The 21,195-nt window shown below is 41.2% G+C and overlaps 1 protein-coding gene across 5 annotated transcripts; it reads right to left on the reverse strand.

The window, feature by feature from the left end:
* On the reverse strand, positions 1-19,138 carry ING3 (inhibitor of growth family member 3). 5 transcript variants are annotated; one of them, XM_080345942.1, is made up of 13 exons: positions 19,007-19,061; positions 18,768-18,839; positions 14,813-14,918; positions 14,505-14,605; positions 13,056-13,121; positions 9,122-9,218; positions 6,955-7,026; positions 6,532-6,651; positions 5,206-5,363; positions 4,655-4,845; positions 3,421-3,613; positions 2,484-2,522; positions 1-885 (listed from the first exon to the last, which is right to left on the reverse strand). In XM_080345942.1, exons 4-13 carry the CDS (start codon positions 14,598-14,600, stop codon positions 769-771), a joined length of 1,149 nt encoding a protein of 382 aa, XP_080202068.1. In that variant the 5' UTR covers positions 14,601-14,605; positions 14,813-14,918; positions 18,768-18,839; positions 19,007-19,061; the 3' UTR covers positions 1-768. The 5 variants fall into 5 exon arrangements, 4 of the variants coding, with proteins under 4 accessions (XP_080202068.1, XP_080202066.1, XP_080202065.1 ...); XM_080345940.1 differs by lacking the exon at positions 14,813-14,918 and having other exon boundaries at positions 5,206-5,264; positions 19,007-19,136; XM_080345939.1 differs by lacking the exon at positions 14,813-14,918 and having other exon boundaries at positions 19,007-19,134.
* Between the last annotated feature and the right edge of the window lie 2,057 nt (positions 19,139-21,195).

A 21,195-nucleotide genomic window follows, 5' to 3' on the forward strand; every position in this document is an offset into this window, starting at 1 on the left:
GAGTTGAGGTTGTTTTATTTTAACACCTAATACAATTCAAATTTAAAGGATTACTTGCACAAAAAAATAAACACATTTGGTATAAAAATTTATCATCACTTTAACACCTTTTTTCCTCTTAATGGCCTGCGCCTTCTCTGGAGCAGAAACATATAAAGACTAATGGCACAAGTTTGTTTTATTCTACAGCATTTTTTTGTTTTTACATACTCAAGTACCCTAGAGGACAACAGCCCGCTGTATACAAGAACCATTTTCTTCAGCCTGCTGAATTAAGTTTCATAAAGAACCAAAGCTATAAAGGCATTTTAAAAACCATTGTCTCAATTTTTTTTCAGAAGCACTGACTTTTTGCACCATTTATATACATAGTGTTACATAACAGCTCTTGAGTACAGTACATGCAGCAGAATATATCTGTTGTATATAAAACATACATTTAAAATCTTGACTTATCGGAATTTTTTGAAGATTGAATAATTGTAGAATGCCCACTGCTTAGAGAAAATGGTTTGATAGTACAAATGTCTGCATATGTTGGCCACTGGAATAATCCAGGGCTCACTGGAATAGTATTTGTAGCACATTAATGTGCATAAATAATTTACTTACAATATTAAAACACAACTAGCAAAATCAATAGTTCAAGATTTTATGACTGCTATGTTAACCCTTAAGTGGTTGCAAGGAAGTGTGGTGGGGGTTCCTCCCCCTCCCAAGTCCTCTATAAAACCTTTAGTATGTCATTTGTTTTCCAGATGAAGAAACTTATTTATGCCTACTGCCTCTTCTCTTCATTGCAGCCGTACACTGTGGACAGTACCATTTGCCTTTTGGTGCTTCTGTCAGTCCAACACATCCATAGTGGAACCACTCAATAGGGCACTACAAAAACACAGTTAAAGAGAGCATTTGGAATTTGGGATTTTTTTCAGAACATCTATCACCAATACATTTCTATGAAAATGAAGCATGAGTAAAAAGCATAGATTCTGCTCTTCACACAAAGTCACAGGTCAAATAAGTTGTATAACAGCCATATCATTGCTCCCTTCTGTTTAAATATAGTATCTCAGTAAATACATTATTACATTCAACATCCTTGCTGCTAAACTGAGGAAGTGTGGTCTGGACGATCAGGTAGTGAGGTGGACTGTGAACTGGCTGAAGGAAAGAAGCCAGAGAGTTGTGGTCAATGGGGCAAGTCAGTTGGAGGCCTGTATCTAGTGGAGTGCCTCAAGGGTCAGTACTGGGACCAGTACTATATAGTATATTCATCAATGACTTGGATGAGGGAATAGAGTGTACTATCAGCAAGTTTGCTGATGACACCAAGCTGGGATAAGTGGCTGACACGCCAGAAGGCTGTGCTGCCATCCAGAGACCTGGACAGGCTGGAGAGCTGGGCAGGGAAAAATTTAATGAAATATAACAAGGGCAAGTGTAGAATCTTGCATCTGGGCAGGAACAATCCCAGGTTCCAGTATAAGTTGGGGAATGACCTATTAGAGAACAGTGTAGGGGAAAGGGACCTGGGGGTCCTGGTGGACAGCAGGATGACCATGAGCCAGCACTGTGCCCTTGTGGCCAAGAAGGCCAATGGCATCCTGGGGTGTATTAGAAGGGTGGTGGTTAGTAGGTCAAGAGAGGTTCTCCTTCCCCTCTACTCTGCCCTGGTGAGACCACACCTGGAATGTTGTGTACAGTTCTGGGCCCCTCAGTTCAAGAAGGACAGGAAACTGCTGGAGAGAGTCCAGTACAGAACCACTAAGTTGATTAAGGGAGTGAAGCATCTCCCGTATGAGGAAAGGCTGAGGGAGCTGGGTCTCTTTAGTTCGGAGGAAACTGAGAGGTGACCTCATTCATGTTTATAAATATGTAAGAAGTGAGTGTCACGAGGATGGAGCCAGGCTCTTCTCTGTGACAACCAATGAAAGGACAAGGGGTAATAGGTACAAACTGGAACACAGGAGGTTCCACTTAAATGTGAGAAGTAACTTCTTCTCAGCGAGGGTGACAGAACACTGGAACAGGCTGCCCAGGGGGTTGTGGAGTCTCCTTCTCTGGAGACATTCAAAACCCACCTGAATGCCTTCCTGTGTAACCTCATATAGGTGTTCCTGCTCCAGCAGGAGGAGTGGACTAGATGAACTTCTGAGGTCCCTTCCAATCCCTAATATTCTGTGATTCTTTTAAAATGTTTTTATTTGAAGGGGACAACTGATATTAATAATGACATATCTAAAAGTTCCCAGAAATAAAGAGAACATTAAAGATGTCAAACCTTCCCAGTAAATGTTGAAGGTTTCTAAAAGCACCTGAACTGTGGGGACAGATGATAAGTTTTCAGAGGAATGGTTCAACTCATACACACATGACTCTAAAAGCCTCTATATGAAAACCAACTCTAAAGAAAAGTAACTCCTGGAAACAATAGTTACAAGCACAAGTGTCTCATAAAACTTTTTAACTTTGTTACTTACATCTTGGTTATCACAGCCTACCATTTCACCATAGGACACCTAGTAAAGAAGAAAAAAAACACCTTATTAAAAATTGTGTTACTAATTAAAAGCAATAACATTTTCAAAGGGCTAACATTCAAGTTTCTTCCTCTGAGGAGTTTTGCCATTAACAGCAACAACAGATTTTTCTTTTGTTACACAACCCAAAGAATTTGTTCACAGCAAACTGGTTTAAAAAAACAAAAAATTATACAAAGAAAAGGAGATACTTCTGTATATTTCATGTTAGACCAAAATATTCTTCATTCAGGTTTTGAATGCTGACTTTTTTAGTCTAGACAACAGCGCTCAGTACATTACCAGCCCAGTTTTCAGGATTATATTGATGTCTGGCATCTTCCTTGCAAACACAACAATTTAAAGCACTTGATTTGAAAAAAAATACTTTCAAGAGAATTACAGAATTCCATAAACTCTAAAAAACCCTATAATTTTAAAAGTGTTCAAAATAAGAACAGGTATTTTAAAATAAAAGTTTCTCATGTTTTTATTCAGTCTCTCACGTTTCTGGATAGCTTTTACAAAACTAGGTTTTGTTTGGTTCATGTGGGCTTTCTTTGTGGTTTGTCTTGTTTCATTTTTAAAGGAAAGTAGGAGAGACCAGGCAAATTCCTTACTAACTTAAAATTTTAAATAAATTTACTGTGAACTTGTTCAATTTTTAATTTAATTATTCCTGAAGTCTTCATTACAGATTTAAAATTCTCCAGGTATGCCACATCAACTAGAAAACTAGTTTTCAGCTTCAACAGCTGAGTTCATTATGCACATCAACAGAAAGTAAATAAAAACACACCAGAATTGCAAGACTGTAAGTAAATTAGCCATCAGAATGAAGTTCAACTACAGTGAAACAGCAGCTCTTGTTGTATTTCAGGTTGGAAGCCATCCTTACCTGATTACAAATGCAGTAACGTGGCTCATTTGGATCATAGGTCCAGTCAACCTGGCTATTAGAGTCAGACTCTGGTATTACTGCTGTTTGCTGAGACAGTTCTTGTGCCAGTGCAGACGAAGAAGAACATGATGATAGAGATGAAGAAGAGGAAGATGATGAGGACTGCTGACTTGAGGATTTGTTGTTGTTTCTGGGAAAAAAAAAAAAAAAAAAAAAAGATACTGTCTTTTCCTGCCAAGTAAAAGGATCATAAAACAAGTGCTTTTTTGACTCTGAAATACCGCACTATGTAAATCCCAAAGCATCATTCCCTAACAGATTTCATTCAAGAACTGGACACACTGAATGTTCTTTGGGAAAGGAAAAATGTCTTAACTTATTACAAGACAGGGTATTCTAATAAATGGAATTTAACAGCTTTAAACTGCGAAACAGATTTAATGAATGTTTTTCTTCACAAAATTTTCCATCAACAGCTTTACCATAAAGTCCCCATAAAAATTATGTGACCAATAGAACAGCAATTTACATATAGATAATGTCATATGTCATGTACAATAGATAGCTATGTTTTCTAGATGACTGATTCTACGTTAATCTCCACTCAGGCATCACCAATCACTCTGCATGAACAGCACCAGAATACAATTTCTATGCTTTTGCTTATAGGTCAGATCTGACACCCAAGATATCCTCTGATGAAAAATGCTTCTAAGACACTATTATTAACTGAGTTGTGAACAAACACAAATTTGCATGAAGAAAAACATGCAAGTCAGTTTAAAAGGATGGGCATTCTGACACAAGTGCTTTCAAGTATAACTTGTGATTGCTGTCACAATGTGTTGTGACAGTGTGTTGTTTAAAATGCTTTTAAATTTCATTTTAATGAGAAACAAAATTCATTCTGTTTCCTGTCCTGGATGGTCAACCACCAGATACCACTGATTATTTGTCAAGTGGCATGAAGCTGATCTCCAGATTTATTTCAAAATCGTCTACAAAAGCATAGTCATTCCCAACATTTGCCACCAAGCCAATGTCTAAATTTGTTTAAAGCCCTGGAGTGAGTTTGCTTAAAATAACATTGAGAGGAAAAAATGAGAAAGCCTGTAAAATAAAAAAAAAAAAAGACAATAGGCAATAAGTATTTCTAATATGGCCCACAACCTTCAAAAGAAAAGCTGTCTTAAAAGAGCTATAACTGCAGTCAACAAGTAAATAAACCTACTTGCTTTTTCTACCACTTCGTGAATCTGTGGTTGATGAACTTAATGTCTGTGTTAATGTAGATGCCAGAGCTGATGATGAATATCCAGTTGAATCTCTTGATAATGAAAATTCTCTTCCAAGCTGAAAATCATTGTTCTTAAATGCTTCATAGCTGGCTTTTAGACTGGATGTTCGTCTTCCTTCCTTCATCTAAAAGCAATACTGATACTGTATCAGATTACACAGTGGAGCTCTTACAGAAGACATACCAGGCTGCTAACTGCTAATTATTTGCACAGGTTCATTAGTTACCCTGTTAACAAAATGATGAACAGTAAGCAGTAAAAAGGCGGTAAGAATAGCCCCCAGGAAAAGCCACAGAACAAGCTGTCCCTGTATGTAAGTTTTACAGGATGAAACTATAGCATATAAACAAAAATTATGACAACTGAATCACATCAGCTGAAAGTGATCGCTGGAATTCAGATTAAAAAAAAAATATATATATTCACTAGTCTTTCTTCTTGATCAGTAGTGGATGGCAGAATGACAAGGATGTTTTGACATTACCTGCGCCGTGGCTTGCACTGCTTGAGCTGCTGCCATGGTAATTGCACCGGCCCCAGATCCTGAAGATAATGAGCCCAGGTTATATGATGCCAATGGTTGAGAAGAATTTGTATTGTATGCATTGTTTGAAGAGGATGATGAATTACTGTTTCGACACCCTTGATGAACAGAACACATTTATGAAATTCAAAATGAAACTAAATTCCTTTGCATTTTAAGAAGAGTAATATATATGACAACCAGTGAAAGAGCAGGAACTCCGTTTACGCAGAGCAGTCTGATCACTTGGAAAAAAGTTTAAAAGTCATTTGACCCAGCCACTATTGGCTTAAAAAAACCAAAACAAAACAGTTTGTTCCCCACCTATCCTCATGTGCAAAAAGTCCTTTTAGAAGGCAGTCCTCACTATCATATTCAGCTAACAAAGAACAGATGCAGATGCTATGTCAATGTCTATACAAATCCAATCTCTGTTGAAATTATGCTGATTGCTGTAACTATCAAGAAGAGAAAAAGAATTTGACTGTACACCTATACTGTTCCTGAATTAAAACTTCATAATCTTAATTCTAAAAACTACAAATCAGTTCTAATGCAACAGAGATTTCCATGGCCATCTACAGACCGACAGCTGCTCAGTTACATTCTATATGCCATCTCATGTAAAGTTCTTAAAAAAATAAAAAAGTAAAATGGATATGAGGGAGACTAATTAAAACTGATGAACAGCATTAAATTCCAAAATGTAGTTTACTTACTATAACCTCTCACAATATTTTATTTTCAGAAAATAAACTATGAAAACCCCTAATTTTTGAATTAGGCAGAAAGCTGTGGGTTTTCTTTCAATTCACTACTCAAAAAGACTTCTCACTTCTTTTGAAATAGAAAACACACAAAGGAATTTTATTATATTGCAGCTGAATTTTTTTTTTTTAAATGGTTGGTCTAACATGGAAAAGTGTGAAAATTCTTTTTCCTTATTTTGGAAATTGTTGCATGCACTTCTTTTTCCCAAACTAATAATGCTTTGATCTCTTATATTTCTACTACTGGCTGAATGAAACTGTACTGTTATCTTCTTCCAAGCAGTATAAATAAAAACAAACACCTAACATGCAGCTGTTAAATGACAAGAAAGCTGATGCACTTCATGGACAACACAGATGAGTAACAATGCCTGCGATTTCTCATGTTTCAAATGACTGAAAATCCCAGAGGAAAGGGTATGAGTCTCCAATTTCAAAAGACAATAACTCACAAATAAAATTGTGGTTTCTCTTCTTCTGATTAAACAGTAATAAAATGCAGGACAATTACGATTACCTGGTGTATTTTCTTTAGAAGCATCTGAAGTCAGGGTAGACAGAAGCGCTTCAGACTTAAACTTCTTTTCAGGAACATGATCTGTTGTATTATGATGAGAAGATGGATTGTGTTTCCTTTCTAAATGAAACAAATGAAGACAATGTAAATGCAAAACCTTTTCAGCTTGGAAGTCAAACCAGAACTAGAGATAATAAAACAGCACTTTCAACTAATTCCCACCAGCAAAACCTTATTATTTCATTCTTGAACTTCTTTTGAATAGAAATTATTATCATTATTGCATTATGCCTTTTTTTTTCCCCTCCAATGTTTGGAGAAAGGTCTGAATTCTTTTTTTTTTTTTTTCTCTTTCTTAATACTGTTCAACAAGAAATAAGGAAACATAAAAAGTGGATGTGTTTTTAAGTCTCAAATACTTACTCTCTACTGGAGTGTGAGAATGGGCATGATGGTTATTCACAGGCTGTGATGGTGTATCCAGCTCGAGAGACCCTAAGAGGGAGGTAAAAAGGGTAAGAAAATTCCAGTCATTATTGACATGTTTTTGACTTTTAGACACTAAATGAATCTTTATCATATTAACCAAATCACTATGCAGTTATATTTCTTTTAATCAGAAGGATTTTCACTAGAGTTGAAAGCTTTCTTTCAGTACAACCAGGAGCCAGTGAGAAGAAGAGTTTTAAAATAAAAAATGGGGACTGCTGCTGTTCAACTGTTGAAATCAGTAAGTTAATATCAAGGCAAATAAGGAGAACAAATAACAACATTGCTCAACATGCCCCCTATTCAAATAAGTTGCATACAAGTCAGTGATGGTTGGAGAATGGTGCACGAAAGTACTAACCATCTCCATCAAAATGAATTGAAGATTGTAACAGGTAAACTGTATTAAACAACACATCCTGTCACAATGAGTCAAAACACACAAGCACTAGTGTCTTCCAAGATGATCTAACAATCAACAGGAAGGGCTTCAGAGCAGTATGCAAATCTTCTCAACATTCAAAATACACAGAGCAACAATCTAAAGAATTTAAAAAAAAAAAAAAAAAGAAAAAAGATCGGGGCAGCACAAATGCAAGTCTAAGAGTAACATTTCTTGCAACATTTGCCATGAGCAATCACAGCACAGAACAGACTTTGACCATAAATTTCCATTACAACAAGATATAATGGTTTGTGTGTTAATCTTTGGCAAAAAGATTTTGAACTTGCTACAATACCAACTTGCATTTATACAATATACAATTCAATAACGTAATTCACATTCATTTTTCAAAATCTGTAACTTCAGTATTTATTTAACTTTTTTTTCAGTGCTTTCGAAAACTACGTGAGTGTACTACAAAAGTTTAAAGAAAATTATTCTAGAAAAGGTTCAAAGCATAAGGAGGTACTTTGGTTGAGCTAACATTAATCAGTTTACGAACTAGCCCAAAGGCTGCCCTCTGGAGGAACCTCCATGATAGGTATTTAGTCTGAAAGCTAAAAAATGTTAAGAGGCTTCTACTTTTCACTTTGTTGAAAAATAAATAAATATCTTAAAGATGCAACATGCAGTCTGATACATTTCTGTTTTCGAGTTCTTGAAATTCTACCTACCTACCTCACCAAACACATAGCTCAACTGAAGGCTGTCTCACATCTTAAAACTGCAGGTGGGATTCCAACTAAAATAAACTAGTTCTTTTCTGTAGTTGTCAGCTCATTAAAAGCACTGATTTCGGAGTTTTCTTTTTCTATCCATTACATTTAATAACAATTACAAATACAATATCCAAAAACTCTCAGTTTTTATGACAAAGCCACACAAAGTTCAAAGAAAGAATATTTATTCCTAATATCCTAAAGTGATTTAGGTTACTCTTCACTATCCTTGGGTATGAGCAGTCACCGTCTCTTAGCTCCATGATCACAGTAGTTAAACCAACCTTGAAATTTATCATAATCACATTTGAACCTGATGTCTATACGCTCATGTGTACAGAAAGGTCAGATTATTTCTTCTACACAACAGCCAAAAAGCTGTCACATTACTTTTTTTCCACATTCTGGATAGTAACATTGTTATACTGTTAGGTACGCAAGTTTCTTGCCCAAAACACTTCTCCCTTGCTACTCTATTACAAAACAATCCATTCTCTTCCCTTTTAAAAAAAGATATCCAGCAAGTATCTAACTTTACTTGACATTCCATCCTATAATTAAAACAATGACCTATCATCAATTTGGTGGCAAATGGTGTGAAAATTGGTACACTCTCAACCAGGTAGGTGGCAAGATTAGGTTGAAGTCATTAAGAACAGCTTTAAAGAATTCTGTACTTTACTGTAGCAATTCACAAATGCAACAACTGTGTGGAAAAAATTATTCTAATTATTCAGTAGTATTTTGATTTCACCTGGTAAAAATTGAGGCTGAAACTAAAATTTGAGAATTACTGACTGATGAAATGTATGCAGGTTAAACCACAAATTTGAAACAAGTGGAAAAACTGCTGGCCACTAACAAGTGTATGATATTTTTAATTTGCAAATTGACAGAAAATCTGTCAATTTATTAAAAGAAAATCATGCATACTTACGTCTCTCTAATATTTCTGTAATTCCGGCATTATCAGCTTCAAGTTCCATTTTAAATTTAGCAAGTTCCTGGTCCAACTTTCTCAAATGACGGTCTACCTGTTTTTGAGACAAAGCAACAATAAATAGCATCCAGTTCTGGAACACAAATATCTCCACCCTTAATCTCAGGCTTGCTAAGTACTTCCTTCCCAGCAACTCGCTGCCACGCAGCACTAAACATGTATAAAAACACACAGAAGCATATCTTCTTAGTCACCTCCATATCCCTAACCCAGCAGAGATATTAGAATTAATACCAAAATACCACTGTTGCTCCTAAGCTGCAGAGTCAATCACAGGATACAATAAGGCTGCATATTGGCTCAGCAGCTAGAAGCCCTCGTCTTATCGCAGGCCACATTCCAAGACACAGTGCTATATTTTTCTTTTGAGGAAAAAAAAAAAAAAAAAAGGATTAAGAGGACTTGGAGGTGTTGTGGGGTTGTGCGTATGAGTATAGAAAGGGGAAGAAAAAGAATACACAGTTTAGAAGAGGTTGGGCTGCATTGGGGAAATTGCATGTTTACTGAATAGCAATTTCTGTGCCACTACACACACAGGTAAACAGGGATCCAGACAGACTGGAGCACTGTGCTATGATTAACGGGATGAAACCCACATAGCACAGGGAATAAACAAGAAGAGTTAGAGACGTGCACACACCTGTAGGGCTATGGTCTTATGTGCATCACGGAGACGTGGTGGGATGGCTCCTGTGACTGGAGTGTTAAAATGGAAAGGTACAGGCTCTTTAGGAAGGACAGGCAGGTGAGATGAGGAGAGAGCGTCACCCTCTATGTCAATGGCCAGCTGGAGTGCATGGATGAGGAGCCAACCAAGAGCTATTTGGTCAGGATTAAAGGGAGGCCAGGGACAGGTGACATTATAGTGGAGGTCTGCTACAGGCCACCCAACCAGGAAGACTGAGTGGACGAGGCCCTCTGTAGACAGATAGGAGCAACCTCATGTTCACAAACCCAGGTCCTGATGGGGACTTAACCAACCCAGTATCTGTTGGAGGGACAACACAGCAGGGCATAAGCAATTCAGGAGGTTCCTGGAATGTGTTGATGATAACTTCCTTTTCCAAGTGATAAAGAAGCCAACAAGAGGAGGTGCTCTGGTGGACCCTGTTCTCACCAACAAGGAGGGCCTGGTGGGGAATGTGAAGCTCAAGGGCAGCCTTGGCTGCAGTGACCATGGAATGGTGGAGTTCAAGATCCTTAGGGCAGCAAGGAGGGTGTACAGCAAGCTCACTACCCTGCACTTCAGGAGAGCGGACTTTGCCCTCTTCAGAGATCTGCTTGGAAGAGCACCATGGGACAAAGCCCTGGAGGGAAGAGGGGACCAAGAAAACTGGTCAAGGGGCACCTCTCCTACACTTGGGAGGGATGCATCCCAGCAAAGAGGAAGACAGGCAACAATGCCAGAAGGCCAGCATGGATGAAGAAGGAATACCTGGATAAACTCACAAAAAGGAAAACTAAAGAGGATGGAAACAAGGATAGCTAGCCTGGGAGGAATACAGAGAAACTGTGTGAGCAGCCAGGGATCAGGTTAGGAAAGCCAAAGCCCTGGCAGAATTAAATCCAGCAAGGAACATTAAGGGCAACAAGAAAAGCTTCTACAGGTACATCAGTGATAAAAGGAAGACTAGGGAAAATGTGGGCCCTCTCTGGAAGGAAACAGGAGACCTGGTTACTCAGGATATGGAGAAGGCTGAGGTATTCATTGACATTTTTGCCTTTGCCTTCACTGGCCAGTGTCCTAGCCACATCACCCAAGTTGCAGAAGGCGAAGGCACGAACTCAGAGAATGAAGAACCATCAACTGCAGGAGATCAGGTTTGAGACCATCTAAGGAACATGAAGGTGCACAAGTCCATAGAACTTGATGAGATGCATCCGCGGGTCCTGAGGGAACTGATAGATAAAGTTGCTACGCCACTGTCCATCATATTTGAGGAGTTGTGGCAATTTGATTGACTAGAACAGGGGAAACTTATTCCTCCATTTTTAAAAAAGGAAAAAAGGAAGACCTGGGGAACTACAGACCAGTCACTCTCACCACTCTGTCTAGCAAGATCATGCAGTAGATCCTCCTGGAAACTGTGCTAAGGCACATGGAAAATAAGGAGGTGACTGGTGACAGCCAACATGGCTTCACTAAGAGCAAATGATGCCTGGAAACTTTGGTGACCTTCTATGATGGGGTTACAGCATTGGTGGATAAGAGAAGAGCAACTGACATTATCTACCTGGACTTGTGCATGCAAAGCATTTGACACTGTCCAACACAACATCCTTGTCTCTAAACTGGAGAAACACGGATTCAATAGATGGACCATTCAGTGGATAAGGAACTGCTGGATGGTCGCACTCAAAGAGTTAAGGTCAACAGCTCAACATCCAGTGACGAGTGGCATTTGTCAAGGTTCAGTACGGGGATCAGTGCTTTTTAACATCTTTGTCAGGTGACACGGACAGCGGGATGGAGTGTCCTCTCAGCAAGTTTGCCAATGACACCAAGGTGTGTGGTGTGGTCAAGACACTAGAGGGGATACCATCCAGATGGGACCCTGACAGGCTTGAGAGGTGGGCCCATGTGAACCTCATAAAATTCAACAAGGCCAAGCACAAGGTCCTGCACACAGGTTGGGGCATCCCAAAACACAAATACATGCTGGGAGGAAAAAGGACTGAGAGCATCCCTGAGGAGAAGGACTTGAGGCTGTTGGTTGATGAGAAGCTCAACACAAGCCAGCAATGTGCACATGGAGCGCAAATAGCCAACTGTATCCTGGGCTGCATCAAAAGAAGTGTGACCAGCAGCTCAAGGAAGGTGATTTTCCCCCTCTGCTCCACTCTCATGAGACCCCACCTAGAGGACTGCATTCAGTTCTGGGGGAACATGGACCTGTGGGAGCAAGTCCAGAGGAAGGCATGAAGATGATCAGAAGGCTGGGTTGTTCAGCCTGGAAAAGAGAAGGATGTAGGGAGACCTGATAGCAGCCTTCCAGTACCTAAAGAAGACCTACATGAAAGATGGAGATGGACATTTAACAAGGGCATGTAATGACAGGACAAGGGGTAATGGCTGTAAACTGAAAGAGGGTAGATTCAGATTAGATATAAGGAAGAAATTCTTCAGCATGAGGGTGGTAGAACAGGTTACCAGAGAAGCTGTGGATGCCTCATCCCTGGATGTGTTCAAGGTCAGACTGGATGAGGCTTTGAGCAACCTGGTCTAGTGGAAGGTGTACCTGCCCATGGCAGAGGGGTTGGAACTAGATGATCTTTAAGGCCCCTTCCAACCAAACTGTTCTGTGATCCTATAAAATTTGACAAGTCAAAACATCAGATTCTGTGTAATGCCAGGCACTACTATGAACTGGGAGAGGAGTGGCTGGAGAACAGCCCTGCAGAAAGGGACCTGGGGGTGGTGGTGACAGCAGCTCAGTGTGAGTCAGCAGTGTGGGCCGTGGCAGCACAGAGGGCAAAACCCCATCCCAGGGTGCATCAAACATAATATAACCAGTTGGTCAAAAGAGGGGATTATCCCACTTCATTCAGTATTGGTGTGGCCTCATCTGGAGCACTGTGTGTAGTTGTGGGCCTCACATTTTAAGAAGGATGTTAAAGTCCTTGAATGCTCTCATGAAAATGAGACACGCATGAAAATCTTAGGATTTCTAACATTATTTCTGTATGTTTTGAACTGAAGTGACACTTGCTATCCAAAGCAACTCAATAAAATATTCAATGCTTCTTTCACCACCAAAAATCTCTAAATAACTGACAGTACAAGTGGCACAGTTGCAGAGCTTATCAAAATGTTTAGAACTCCTTACAGCATAAATTAGGTAACTCACCAAAAAGTTTTCTCTCTACTTACCAAATCATATATTTGATTAGCCAGCTGCACTTTTTCATCTGCATCTTCCAAAGCCTTATAATAATCCTGTTATAAAGAGATTTTTTTTAATCATGAACATAACTGAATTAATTTCAGTCATTTTAAGCTATTGTTATCCAGCACAAAATGCAAGTTAAAAGGAGAAATTCAAATCAGTTTTCAGAAAGGCTGTGAAACTCTACCATAAACAGCAATCATCTAATTTTACATGAGGGATATATTACGTATCAATTTATTGTTTATGCCTTGGAAAAAGCAAAACCACAAGATGTGGACACTTCCTCCTACAGTGATATTTCTATTTCTGCATGAAACACTACAAAAATAAAAACAGTCTTGGATTCATTTTATACTACAGAGCATACAGTTTTGGACTTGAAATGAGATGTCTTTTACTTTGTATGGATATTCAGGACCATTGGAGATACTACTGCCCTTCAAAATGACGCTAAACAGTACTGTGAGGGGAGGCCTTTCCAGTACTGTAGTTAAACAGAGATAACGATGTACACAGTTTATGGTTGAAATTATTTTAAAAAACATCTTTGCAACTCATAGGTGTATTATAAAATAATTTGACTAAAGCAATCCAATTTTAAAATCTGCTCTAACTAGTGTAAATCCACAGAATTTTTTTTTTTTATATATTTTCACATATGTTTTTACTCTAGATTTAAACAGATTTAAGTGCCTTTTACTCTTCAATGAAAACTGAGAATTATCTTGCTTGCTTAAGTGAAAACTACTTGGAATTTTGATCCAACTAAAGTCAAAAGCAAATTTTTCATTTACTATAATGAAGTCAGAGCTTTGACTATAGAAAGCTATTTGTACTAACTAAGAAAAAAAAAACAAACCTTGGCCAAACAAGAGGCTGAAGCAGCCAGTGTAGGAGACTAGAAAGGAGTTTCTCCTGACAAAATTATGGACTACCTTGTTAAAAGTACCACCAATGCCTGAGTGTTGAAGGATAAACTAAAACGCATCCATCTTCTTATTTCTCCCTCCCTAAAGCTAGATATACCATATGCACAACATATACAAGGACTTAGGCAGAATCACAGGAAATGCTGCAGCTAAGCTTGAAAAATATCCTCTAAAAGCAAGGCAATTAACTTATGCTGCTTCATGTCAGACAAGCAGAAACAAAAAGTCCAAGCTGAAAATTTAGTACCTGGTTTCCTCACCACTTCAGGATCATAATTCTTAAAATGCTAGCAAATACTAGGTAAAACTTGAGAGAAATACTTGATCAAAGAAAACTTTCAGTCATTTTTCTCCTCCTAGGTAGTTCTATCCATCTCTGTGAAAGCCCAAGGGAAGTCACAGTTCTGAATACTTAAGTCTCCATCAATCATAAGCTGTTTTTTCCTAAGGTTATCTTTGTTTACAAAAGAAAAATGTGACCCACTCCTGTGATATTCTTACTTTTTTGATTGATGTCATTTGTTCTTCTCTCCATTCAGGTTTGTTTTTCTTTGCATTCATAAAAAATTCATTCACCCTCTGCTCAAGCTGATCCATGGCATCTGTAGCATAGGAAAAGATTAAGATAAATTTTAGTTTCTCATGTATATAAACATTATGAAATAAGGTGGATTTTTTTTCCTTAAACAAAGTTGACAGGACTACTGTGTAAACTATTAGAGAGGGGAAAAGAAAAAAAAAAAATCAAAACAAAACAACAAAAACCCAAAACAACCAAGTGACAGTGGACAGAGGAGGGAAATATTTACCTTAATTTCCAAGAAGCAGAATTGCATTCTGTAGGATTCTCATCAAAGTTCTTGTGCTCTCCAGCATGGGACAGGCAGGACTCCAAGTTCTAAAGGTTTTTTGTCCCTAAGAGCAGTGGTAGTGACTTAAAGCACGACCCAAACTCCTCACCCAGGGCTCTAGACTGCTGACTTTGGAACATTCTAGCCAGTTACAAACTGAGCAGGAAACAAAATATTCTCCTAAGAGAAACAGCCAAATACAAAACCAAATAATTGAAAAAAATTAGTGCCTCAAAAAGGTAGAGCAACTGAATAGTCAAGTCACCACCTTTAAGTCAAGGCCCTCTCCATTATATGCTAGGGAGGGTCAGAGCAAATCAAAAGCACTCAAAGTTATTCCCCCCACCCCACATGGTAGCACTAAGGGGTAAATGCACTGAGGAGGTGCTGTTTGGACAGGACTCCCACTTCCATGAAGTTGAGAAATACCATAATGGGAAAAAATAAAGCCAACAATTCTCTAACATTAACTATCATAAGAAAGGAAAATGTCAACTACAAGTTATTTGTTTCACTGTTTACTGAGACAGAAACAGGGATTCCCTTTCCCTCCACCCTCCTTCAAAAGAAAAGAAAGAGCACTGAGTTTACTATCTCAACAGCTGGACACTTGTGCGTGCAACAGCTTGCACATTTCCAAAAACACACAGCTGCCTCAGTCAAACTAGCTTTCACAGCCTTGCTAGTCTCAGGACAGATGATAGTACTGAAATTTTTTTCACAGTATTCTCAGCAATAATGTCCAGGTAACAGTTTCAAATTAAACATGACAATGAGCCAACTACCTACAGACGTCAGGCTCAGAGTATAAAATACTTAACATCCTTTCCAGAAACCACCATTAAAACTGGATCACATGATGGCCATTATCTCTTGGGGAGAAAAAAAAAAAAAAAAGTGAATTAAGTAGTTCAAGAAACTCATAAATCCCCAAGTATGATTAACTCTTCAAATCCAATGAAGACAAAGATTTTTTCACTCTCTCAAAATTTGAACTAGAGTTAATTGTTCATGTAAATAACCAAAATCATACATACTAAATGAAGCAAAAATATTCATCAGTTTTCCCTATGCTGGGAACATCCACCGTCAAAACCAACAGGAACCTAACAACTGACCAGACAGAGAGCAACTAATCCCAAGCTCAAACGGTTGTGACACATGCTCACATCAACAGTATTCAGACCCAGACAAACAAAGTACTGAAAATTTTGGTGTAAAGCAGGTTAAAGATGGGAGAATTTGTATAATGAGCATTTTCCACTTGCACTGTGTTACTCGGGGAGAAGATTAAGAAGCCTGAGAAGCAAGGAAGCAGCACACACTTTATGTGGAGGCTTCCAAAAGCTTTGTTCTTTGACCAAATGACTACAATTTGGTCCATAAAGCCAACAGACAAAATGTCCTATCTTCTATTGCCAGAATGCCAACAGCTAGGTGATAATTATTCTAACAGCTCCATAGATATGAAAGAAAAAAAGTCTTCCCTCTTTAACTTTTATTGAGGACACAAATCAGTCTCTGTGAAACTGCATAAGGGAAAACTTCCCCAGAAACTTGGTCTCTCCTGAAAGGGCACGAATGGCAAAAGGGAATGCAGGTCAGATCTACTAAATGACATGAAACGTTCTCTCTGATACACTCAAGTTCCTCCACCTTTTCTCCCTCACACACCTTTTTAATCCAACTGTGATGCTATATTCTGAGATACTAATTTCCTAGATCAGATTTCCCAAGAGAGTTGCCAGAAATTCTATTAGAAAAAAGGCCTTTTTCCAGAGCTTAACATTTCACCACGGAGGCCTGATAATCCATTATTTTAACTTAAACAGAGAAACACATTTTATGTTCCATATCAAAATGTCTCAAGTGGAGTTCAAGAGTCAAGTCACAACACAGACGGTCTTCACTTTTCCCACAGCAGCCTTATCAAGACATACAGTAGGTACAGTTGGTTTACTATTTCTTCCAACAACAGAAGCACCTGCCCTGTTAGAAGTCTACATGGTCCTAACAGGACAAAACCTAAAGTCAACACTGACTCTAAAACACAGCAGCACAGTTTTCTCTGAATTACAACTCATAGGCTTCTGGGACAGCAGTGCTCAAAGTACTGTATTCAAGTACTTCAGAGACACTTAATCTTCACCGCAAATCACTGTGTCACAGCATGAGAACAACCTCCCAGTTTGCAGTTCAGCAACTGATGTTCAAGAGATGCTAGTCCAGAAGTTTCATAGATGTCTATGGATGTTTTGTCACTCATTGTGCAAGAAGTAAGAAGTACCAAGGTCTGACAGAATTGTTCTCTGGGCTTAAGGCAGGTCTTAGTATACAGCGTTCAATGTTATTTCCTACTTCCAGTAATACAATATGGAGTGTTATTTGCCACTTCCATTCAAAGTAGAGGAAATGACACTACTGCAACCTTGGCAGTGCTAGGAGGCTCTTCTTTGCCTCCCTACTAAATGCAAGTACAATTTGTGATCCTACTCAGAACTGCTTAAGTCAGTAAGCTGCCCACTCCCTCTCCTGGTGCTCTCCAGCAAGTTACTTCCGAGTGCTCTGTTCCCACAGCTTTAAGCACTGAACCCAAGATGACACTTAGGCCACAGAATACAAAAAAATCCTATACCTAGTTCAACATTTGCCAATAAAATCTGTCAAACAGTCCAGCTGGGTCCACTAAAGTCAATATCCAAAGGAAAGCCTGAGACCTCACTTCAAAGTATTACAGGTTAAACTATTGTTTTCAAGAGCTGTGCTCCCACACAGTGTTGCATTTTGTATTCCTGTATGGCATTCACTTGTTATTTCAACCCTTGCCCTTTCTCTCATTGTTCTTTACAATAGTCCTACGCTTCTGTACTGATGATTTCTCTCATCTTTTGTGCAGTAACAACTTCATTAACAAAGACCTCTCCATCCCAGTTACAGGACAACAACAACTGAGTGTTATGGGACATCAAAGTCACAGATGATATTACATTAGAAAAGATGAAAAGGCAATGCACCCTGAAAACAGGGTAAAGCACAGTTATATCAGGCTATAATACAAAGTTATCTACAAAGACACCTAAACCAGACTGTGTATTTGTTAATGTGTCAGCTAGGGCACAATAGGCTAAGCAAAAAGCACCTGCCCATAGGCTATTACGAGGAGAGCTGGCTGGAAAGTTTCAGAAACAGCATGTCGCTACCTGCCGAAGGAGTGGGACACAACTCACGTTCCAAACCACCATCACTGCTCTTAGGGATCAAAAATCTAAAGAGTTTGGGCCGTGCCACCGAAAGTGCCTTTGGGAGCAGCACAAGCCCAGGAGCGAAACTCCTGTAAGACCCTACTTGGGCCGAGACTCAGTTGCGGGGCTGGGGCCGGGGCGGGCCCGGCGCGGGCGGGCAGGCGGCTCTGCGGGGCCGCGGCTCAGCGCGGCTGCTGACACGGCGCCAGGCGAGCGCGCTCCGCCCCTCGCTGCGTCCCGGCGGCTCCGGGCCTCCGCAGCGCCGCCTCCCGCAGCCGCACCAGCGCCCGCCGCCCCGCGCCCGCAGGAGACGACGCCAGGCGCCCGGTGCCGACGAGACGCGGCCGGCCCCGCGGCGCGGCCCTCCGCCCCGGAGCAGCGTCTGCCGGAGAGCCGGGGCGCAGGGTGGGGAAGGGGCGCGAACGCCCCGGGCCGACGGGGAGGGGAGCGGAATTGCCCACTCAGGTCGGAGCGCCCGGCGGCGTTGCTGCTTTCCCCCTCCTTCCCTCCTCTGCCTCCCCCTCCCTCCTCCCCCGCGGCCCGCGCCGTGCGGCAGGGCGCGGCCATGGGGCCGGAGCCCGCGGCCGCCCCCCCCCGGCGGGGCGGGCCGGGCGGGCGGGCGCTGGGGCGCGGGGAGGCGGGCAGAGGCGGAGGGGGCGGGACTCACGTACTCTGCACCTGCAGGTCCATCTCGCGCATCTCGGTGAACCTGTCGCGCAGATCCATGGGAAGCTGCTCGATCACTGCGGGCAGAGGGAGGGGCGGGGGAGCGGGAGAGAAGGGAGGGAGTCAGTCAGTCCGGCACCGCCGTGGGGGAGGGGGAGCGCCGCCTCTTCGCCGTGGCTCCCCCCCGGTTCCCCTGCCCCGGCCGTGCCCGGCCGCCCGGCACCCCCGTCCCGCACACACTCACTCTCCAGATAGTCCTCCAGATAGAGCATGGCGGCGGCCGGGCCAGCGCCAAGGGGCTTCTCGCTAACGGGGGCTCGTCCCCTCCAATATGGCGCCGCCGCCAACAACACCAGCAGCTCGACTCAGCGAAAACAACATTGGCGGCTGACGGCGCTCGCTCCAGCCGCGCCGCGATTGGCTGCCCGCGCCGCTGACGCACACCGTGGCTGGCGCTCTCCCGCAGGGCGTCACGGGAAATGTAGTCCGCGCGCAGGGAGGCGGCGGGAAACTACATGCGCCGACGTTCACTGCGGCGGCCGCTCCGCCCTCGGGGCGGCCGCTGCGGCCGAGGCGGCACCGGCCCCTTCCCGGCCCTCTTTCTCCCGACCTGTCGCGGGTCTCGGGGACGCACCGGCCCTGCCGGTCCGTGCGGTTTTTCCCCAGGAGCCCCCTCTCAGGCCTCGCTTTGACGGGGCAGTTCGGCCGGGCGGCTGCCGGCCCTGCGTGGGGGTCTCCGCGATCCCAGCGCGGCGCCGCAAGTCTGGCCGAGAGAAAGGGAACACTTGCAGCTTTTCGATCAGACTTTATGCTTTTGTTTGTTTATCCCTTAAACGCTCACAGGTGGTAATAGTGCATAAAAAGCGTTAGAAGTGACGAAACTAATGAAAGTAATTCATGTGCCTTCTCAGGAGTGACCCGAAGGGAAAAATGCAGCTCTGTTGAGCAGACATCAGTTACACAGGTATTAACAACATCACGGCATGAGAGAGCGTGCGGCCTTTAGAACTGCTGTTTGGAGTAGGAAAAGAAAAAAAAAAAGAGGGCAAAAACCAAGCAGATGGTACTGATGAAGCAATGCAATCCAGTTACAATACTGTAACTTATTTTTAGCTGTTTGGGGCTGAGGTTTTTCACATAATTTCAATGCCCCAAATTGTTTATTTCATCCCAGGTTTATCACTAATATTTATTGCTCTAATCATGGACTGATGCTTTTATCCACATTTGCTTTTTGGCTGTGGGAAGGAAGTTTCAGAGCTAGTGTGATGCCAGGCATAGGTACAGGAGCCTAAGAACTGTGGCAGCAGAACAGGCTCACGTTCCGCCATGCTTTTTATCTCCTTATCATGTTCTCATCTGTGCTATATACATCCAAGCAAAGAAATAAAGTGTGTGTTTAAGCCAAGTCTGAGTAAGAACCTGTGTGGGAAGGTTTTGAGTGTCAGGACCAAAGGAAAATGGTGGTTTTTTCTCATGTTTTACATATATTGTGGGCAGTTAGCTAAGGGTGACTGAATTTTGGGAAGTGAAGCATAAATTTTGTGTGTATATTTTATGAAGACTGATGTTAGCTATGTCTCAAATACATAGGGTGTAGCTAAGTTGTTGTTTTGGTTTGGTTTGGTTTTTTTAATTCCTATGTCATTATAGATGGGAAAAAAAAAAGTATAACAGTAACTATCAACTTTGCAAAAAAAAGTACGATATGCCAAAGGAGTCACTTTCCCTACTCGCTTCATTGTTAGCCATGTAATCCATACTGTCAAAGCAGTAATACCAACTAGTTTCATGCATAGCAATGCACATTTTTTTAGCTGGTTATTAAGCTCAGTTACTGTTCACTTGGAGCCTTAGTTGAAAGAATCTGTATACTATTGCTCATACAGCCACTCTTTGTTGGGTGACTTCTGACACAGTGGTGTAGGAATGACAATACTTTTGAAGTTTTGTGAGAGAAGTTGCTTGGCCTCATTTTGTTATGTAGACGACAAGACTGACTCTTCCCAGGAACATATATGCCTGCACTTTTATTAAAGTGAAAGGGTTTGATGCAGCAAGAGAAGTTAGTCCATGTAAAAGCACAGCAAAGTAATGACATCCCTGTTCATTAGGAGAAAAGCTAGGTGTTATTAGGGTAATCTGAATTGATGGAGTCACTTGCTTTTATGCTCAGTGATGGCTGTAATGGTTTTTAAATAAAAATTTGTTCATAGACATGTTTGGGAGCACATTTCATGTAGCAGAAGTTTAAGAGAACAATATTGTACAAATACTGTACAAAGACTCCACTGTTAGAACCACAGTCATACAAGAAGTTCTTATCATTTGCTTCATGACCAGAATCTGAGGACAACCGGGACATTGGGACCTTGTGACTTCTCTGAAGCTCCAGTTTTCATGCCTGACTTTGCCACATTCTTATCTTTGCAA

The sequence above is a fragment of the Nesoenas mayeri genome (assembly GCF_963082525.1).
Source record: "Nesoenas mayeri genome assembly, chromosome: 1".
Taxonomy (NCBI): domain Eukaryota; kingdom Metazoa; phylum Chordata; class Aves; order Columbiformes; family Columbidae; genus Nesoenas; species Nesoenas mayeri.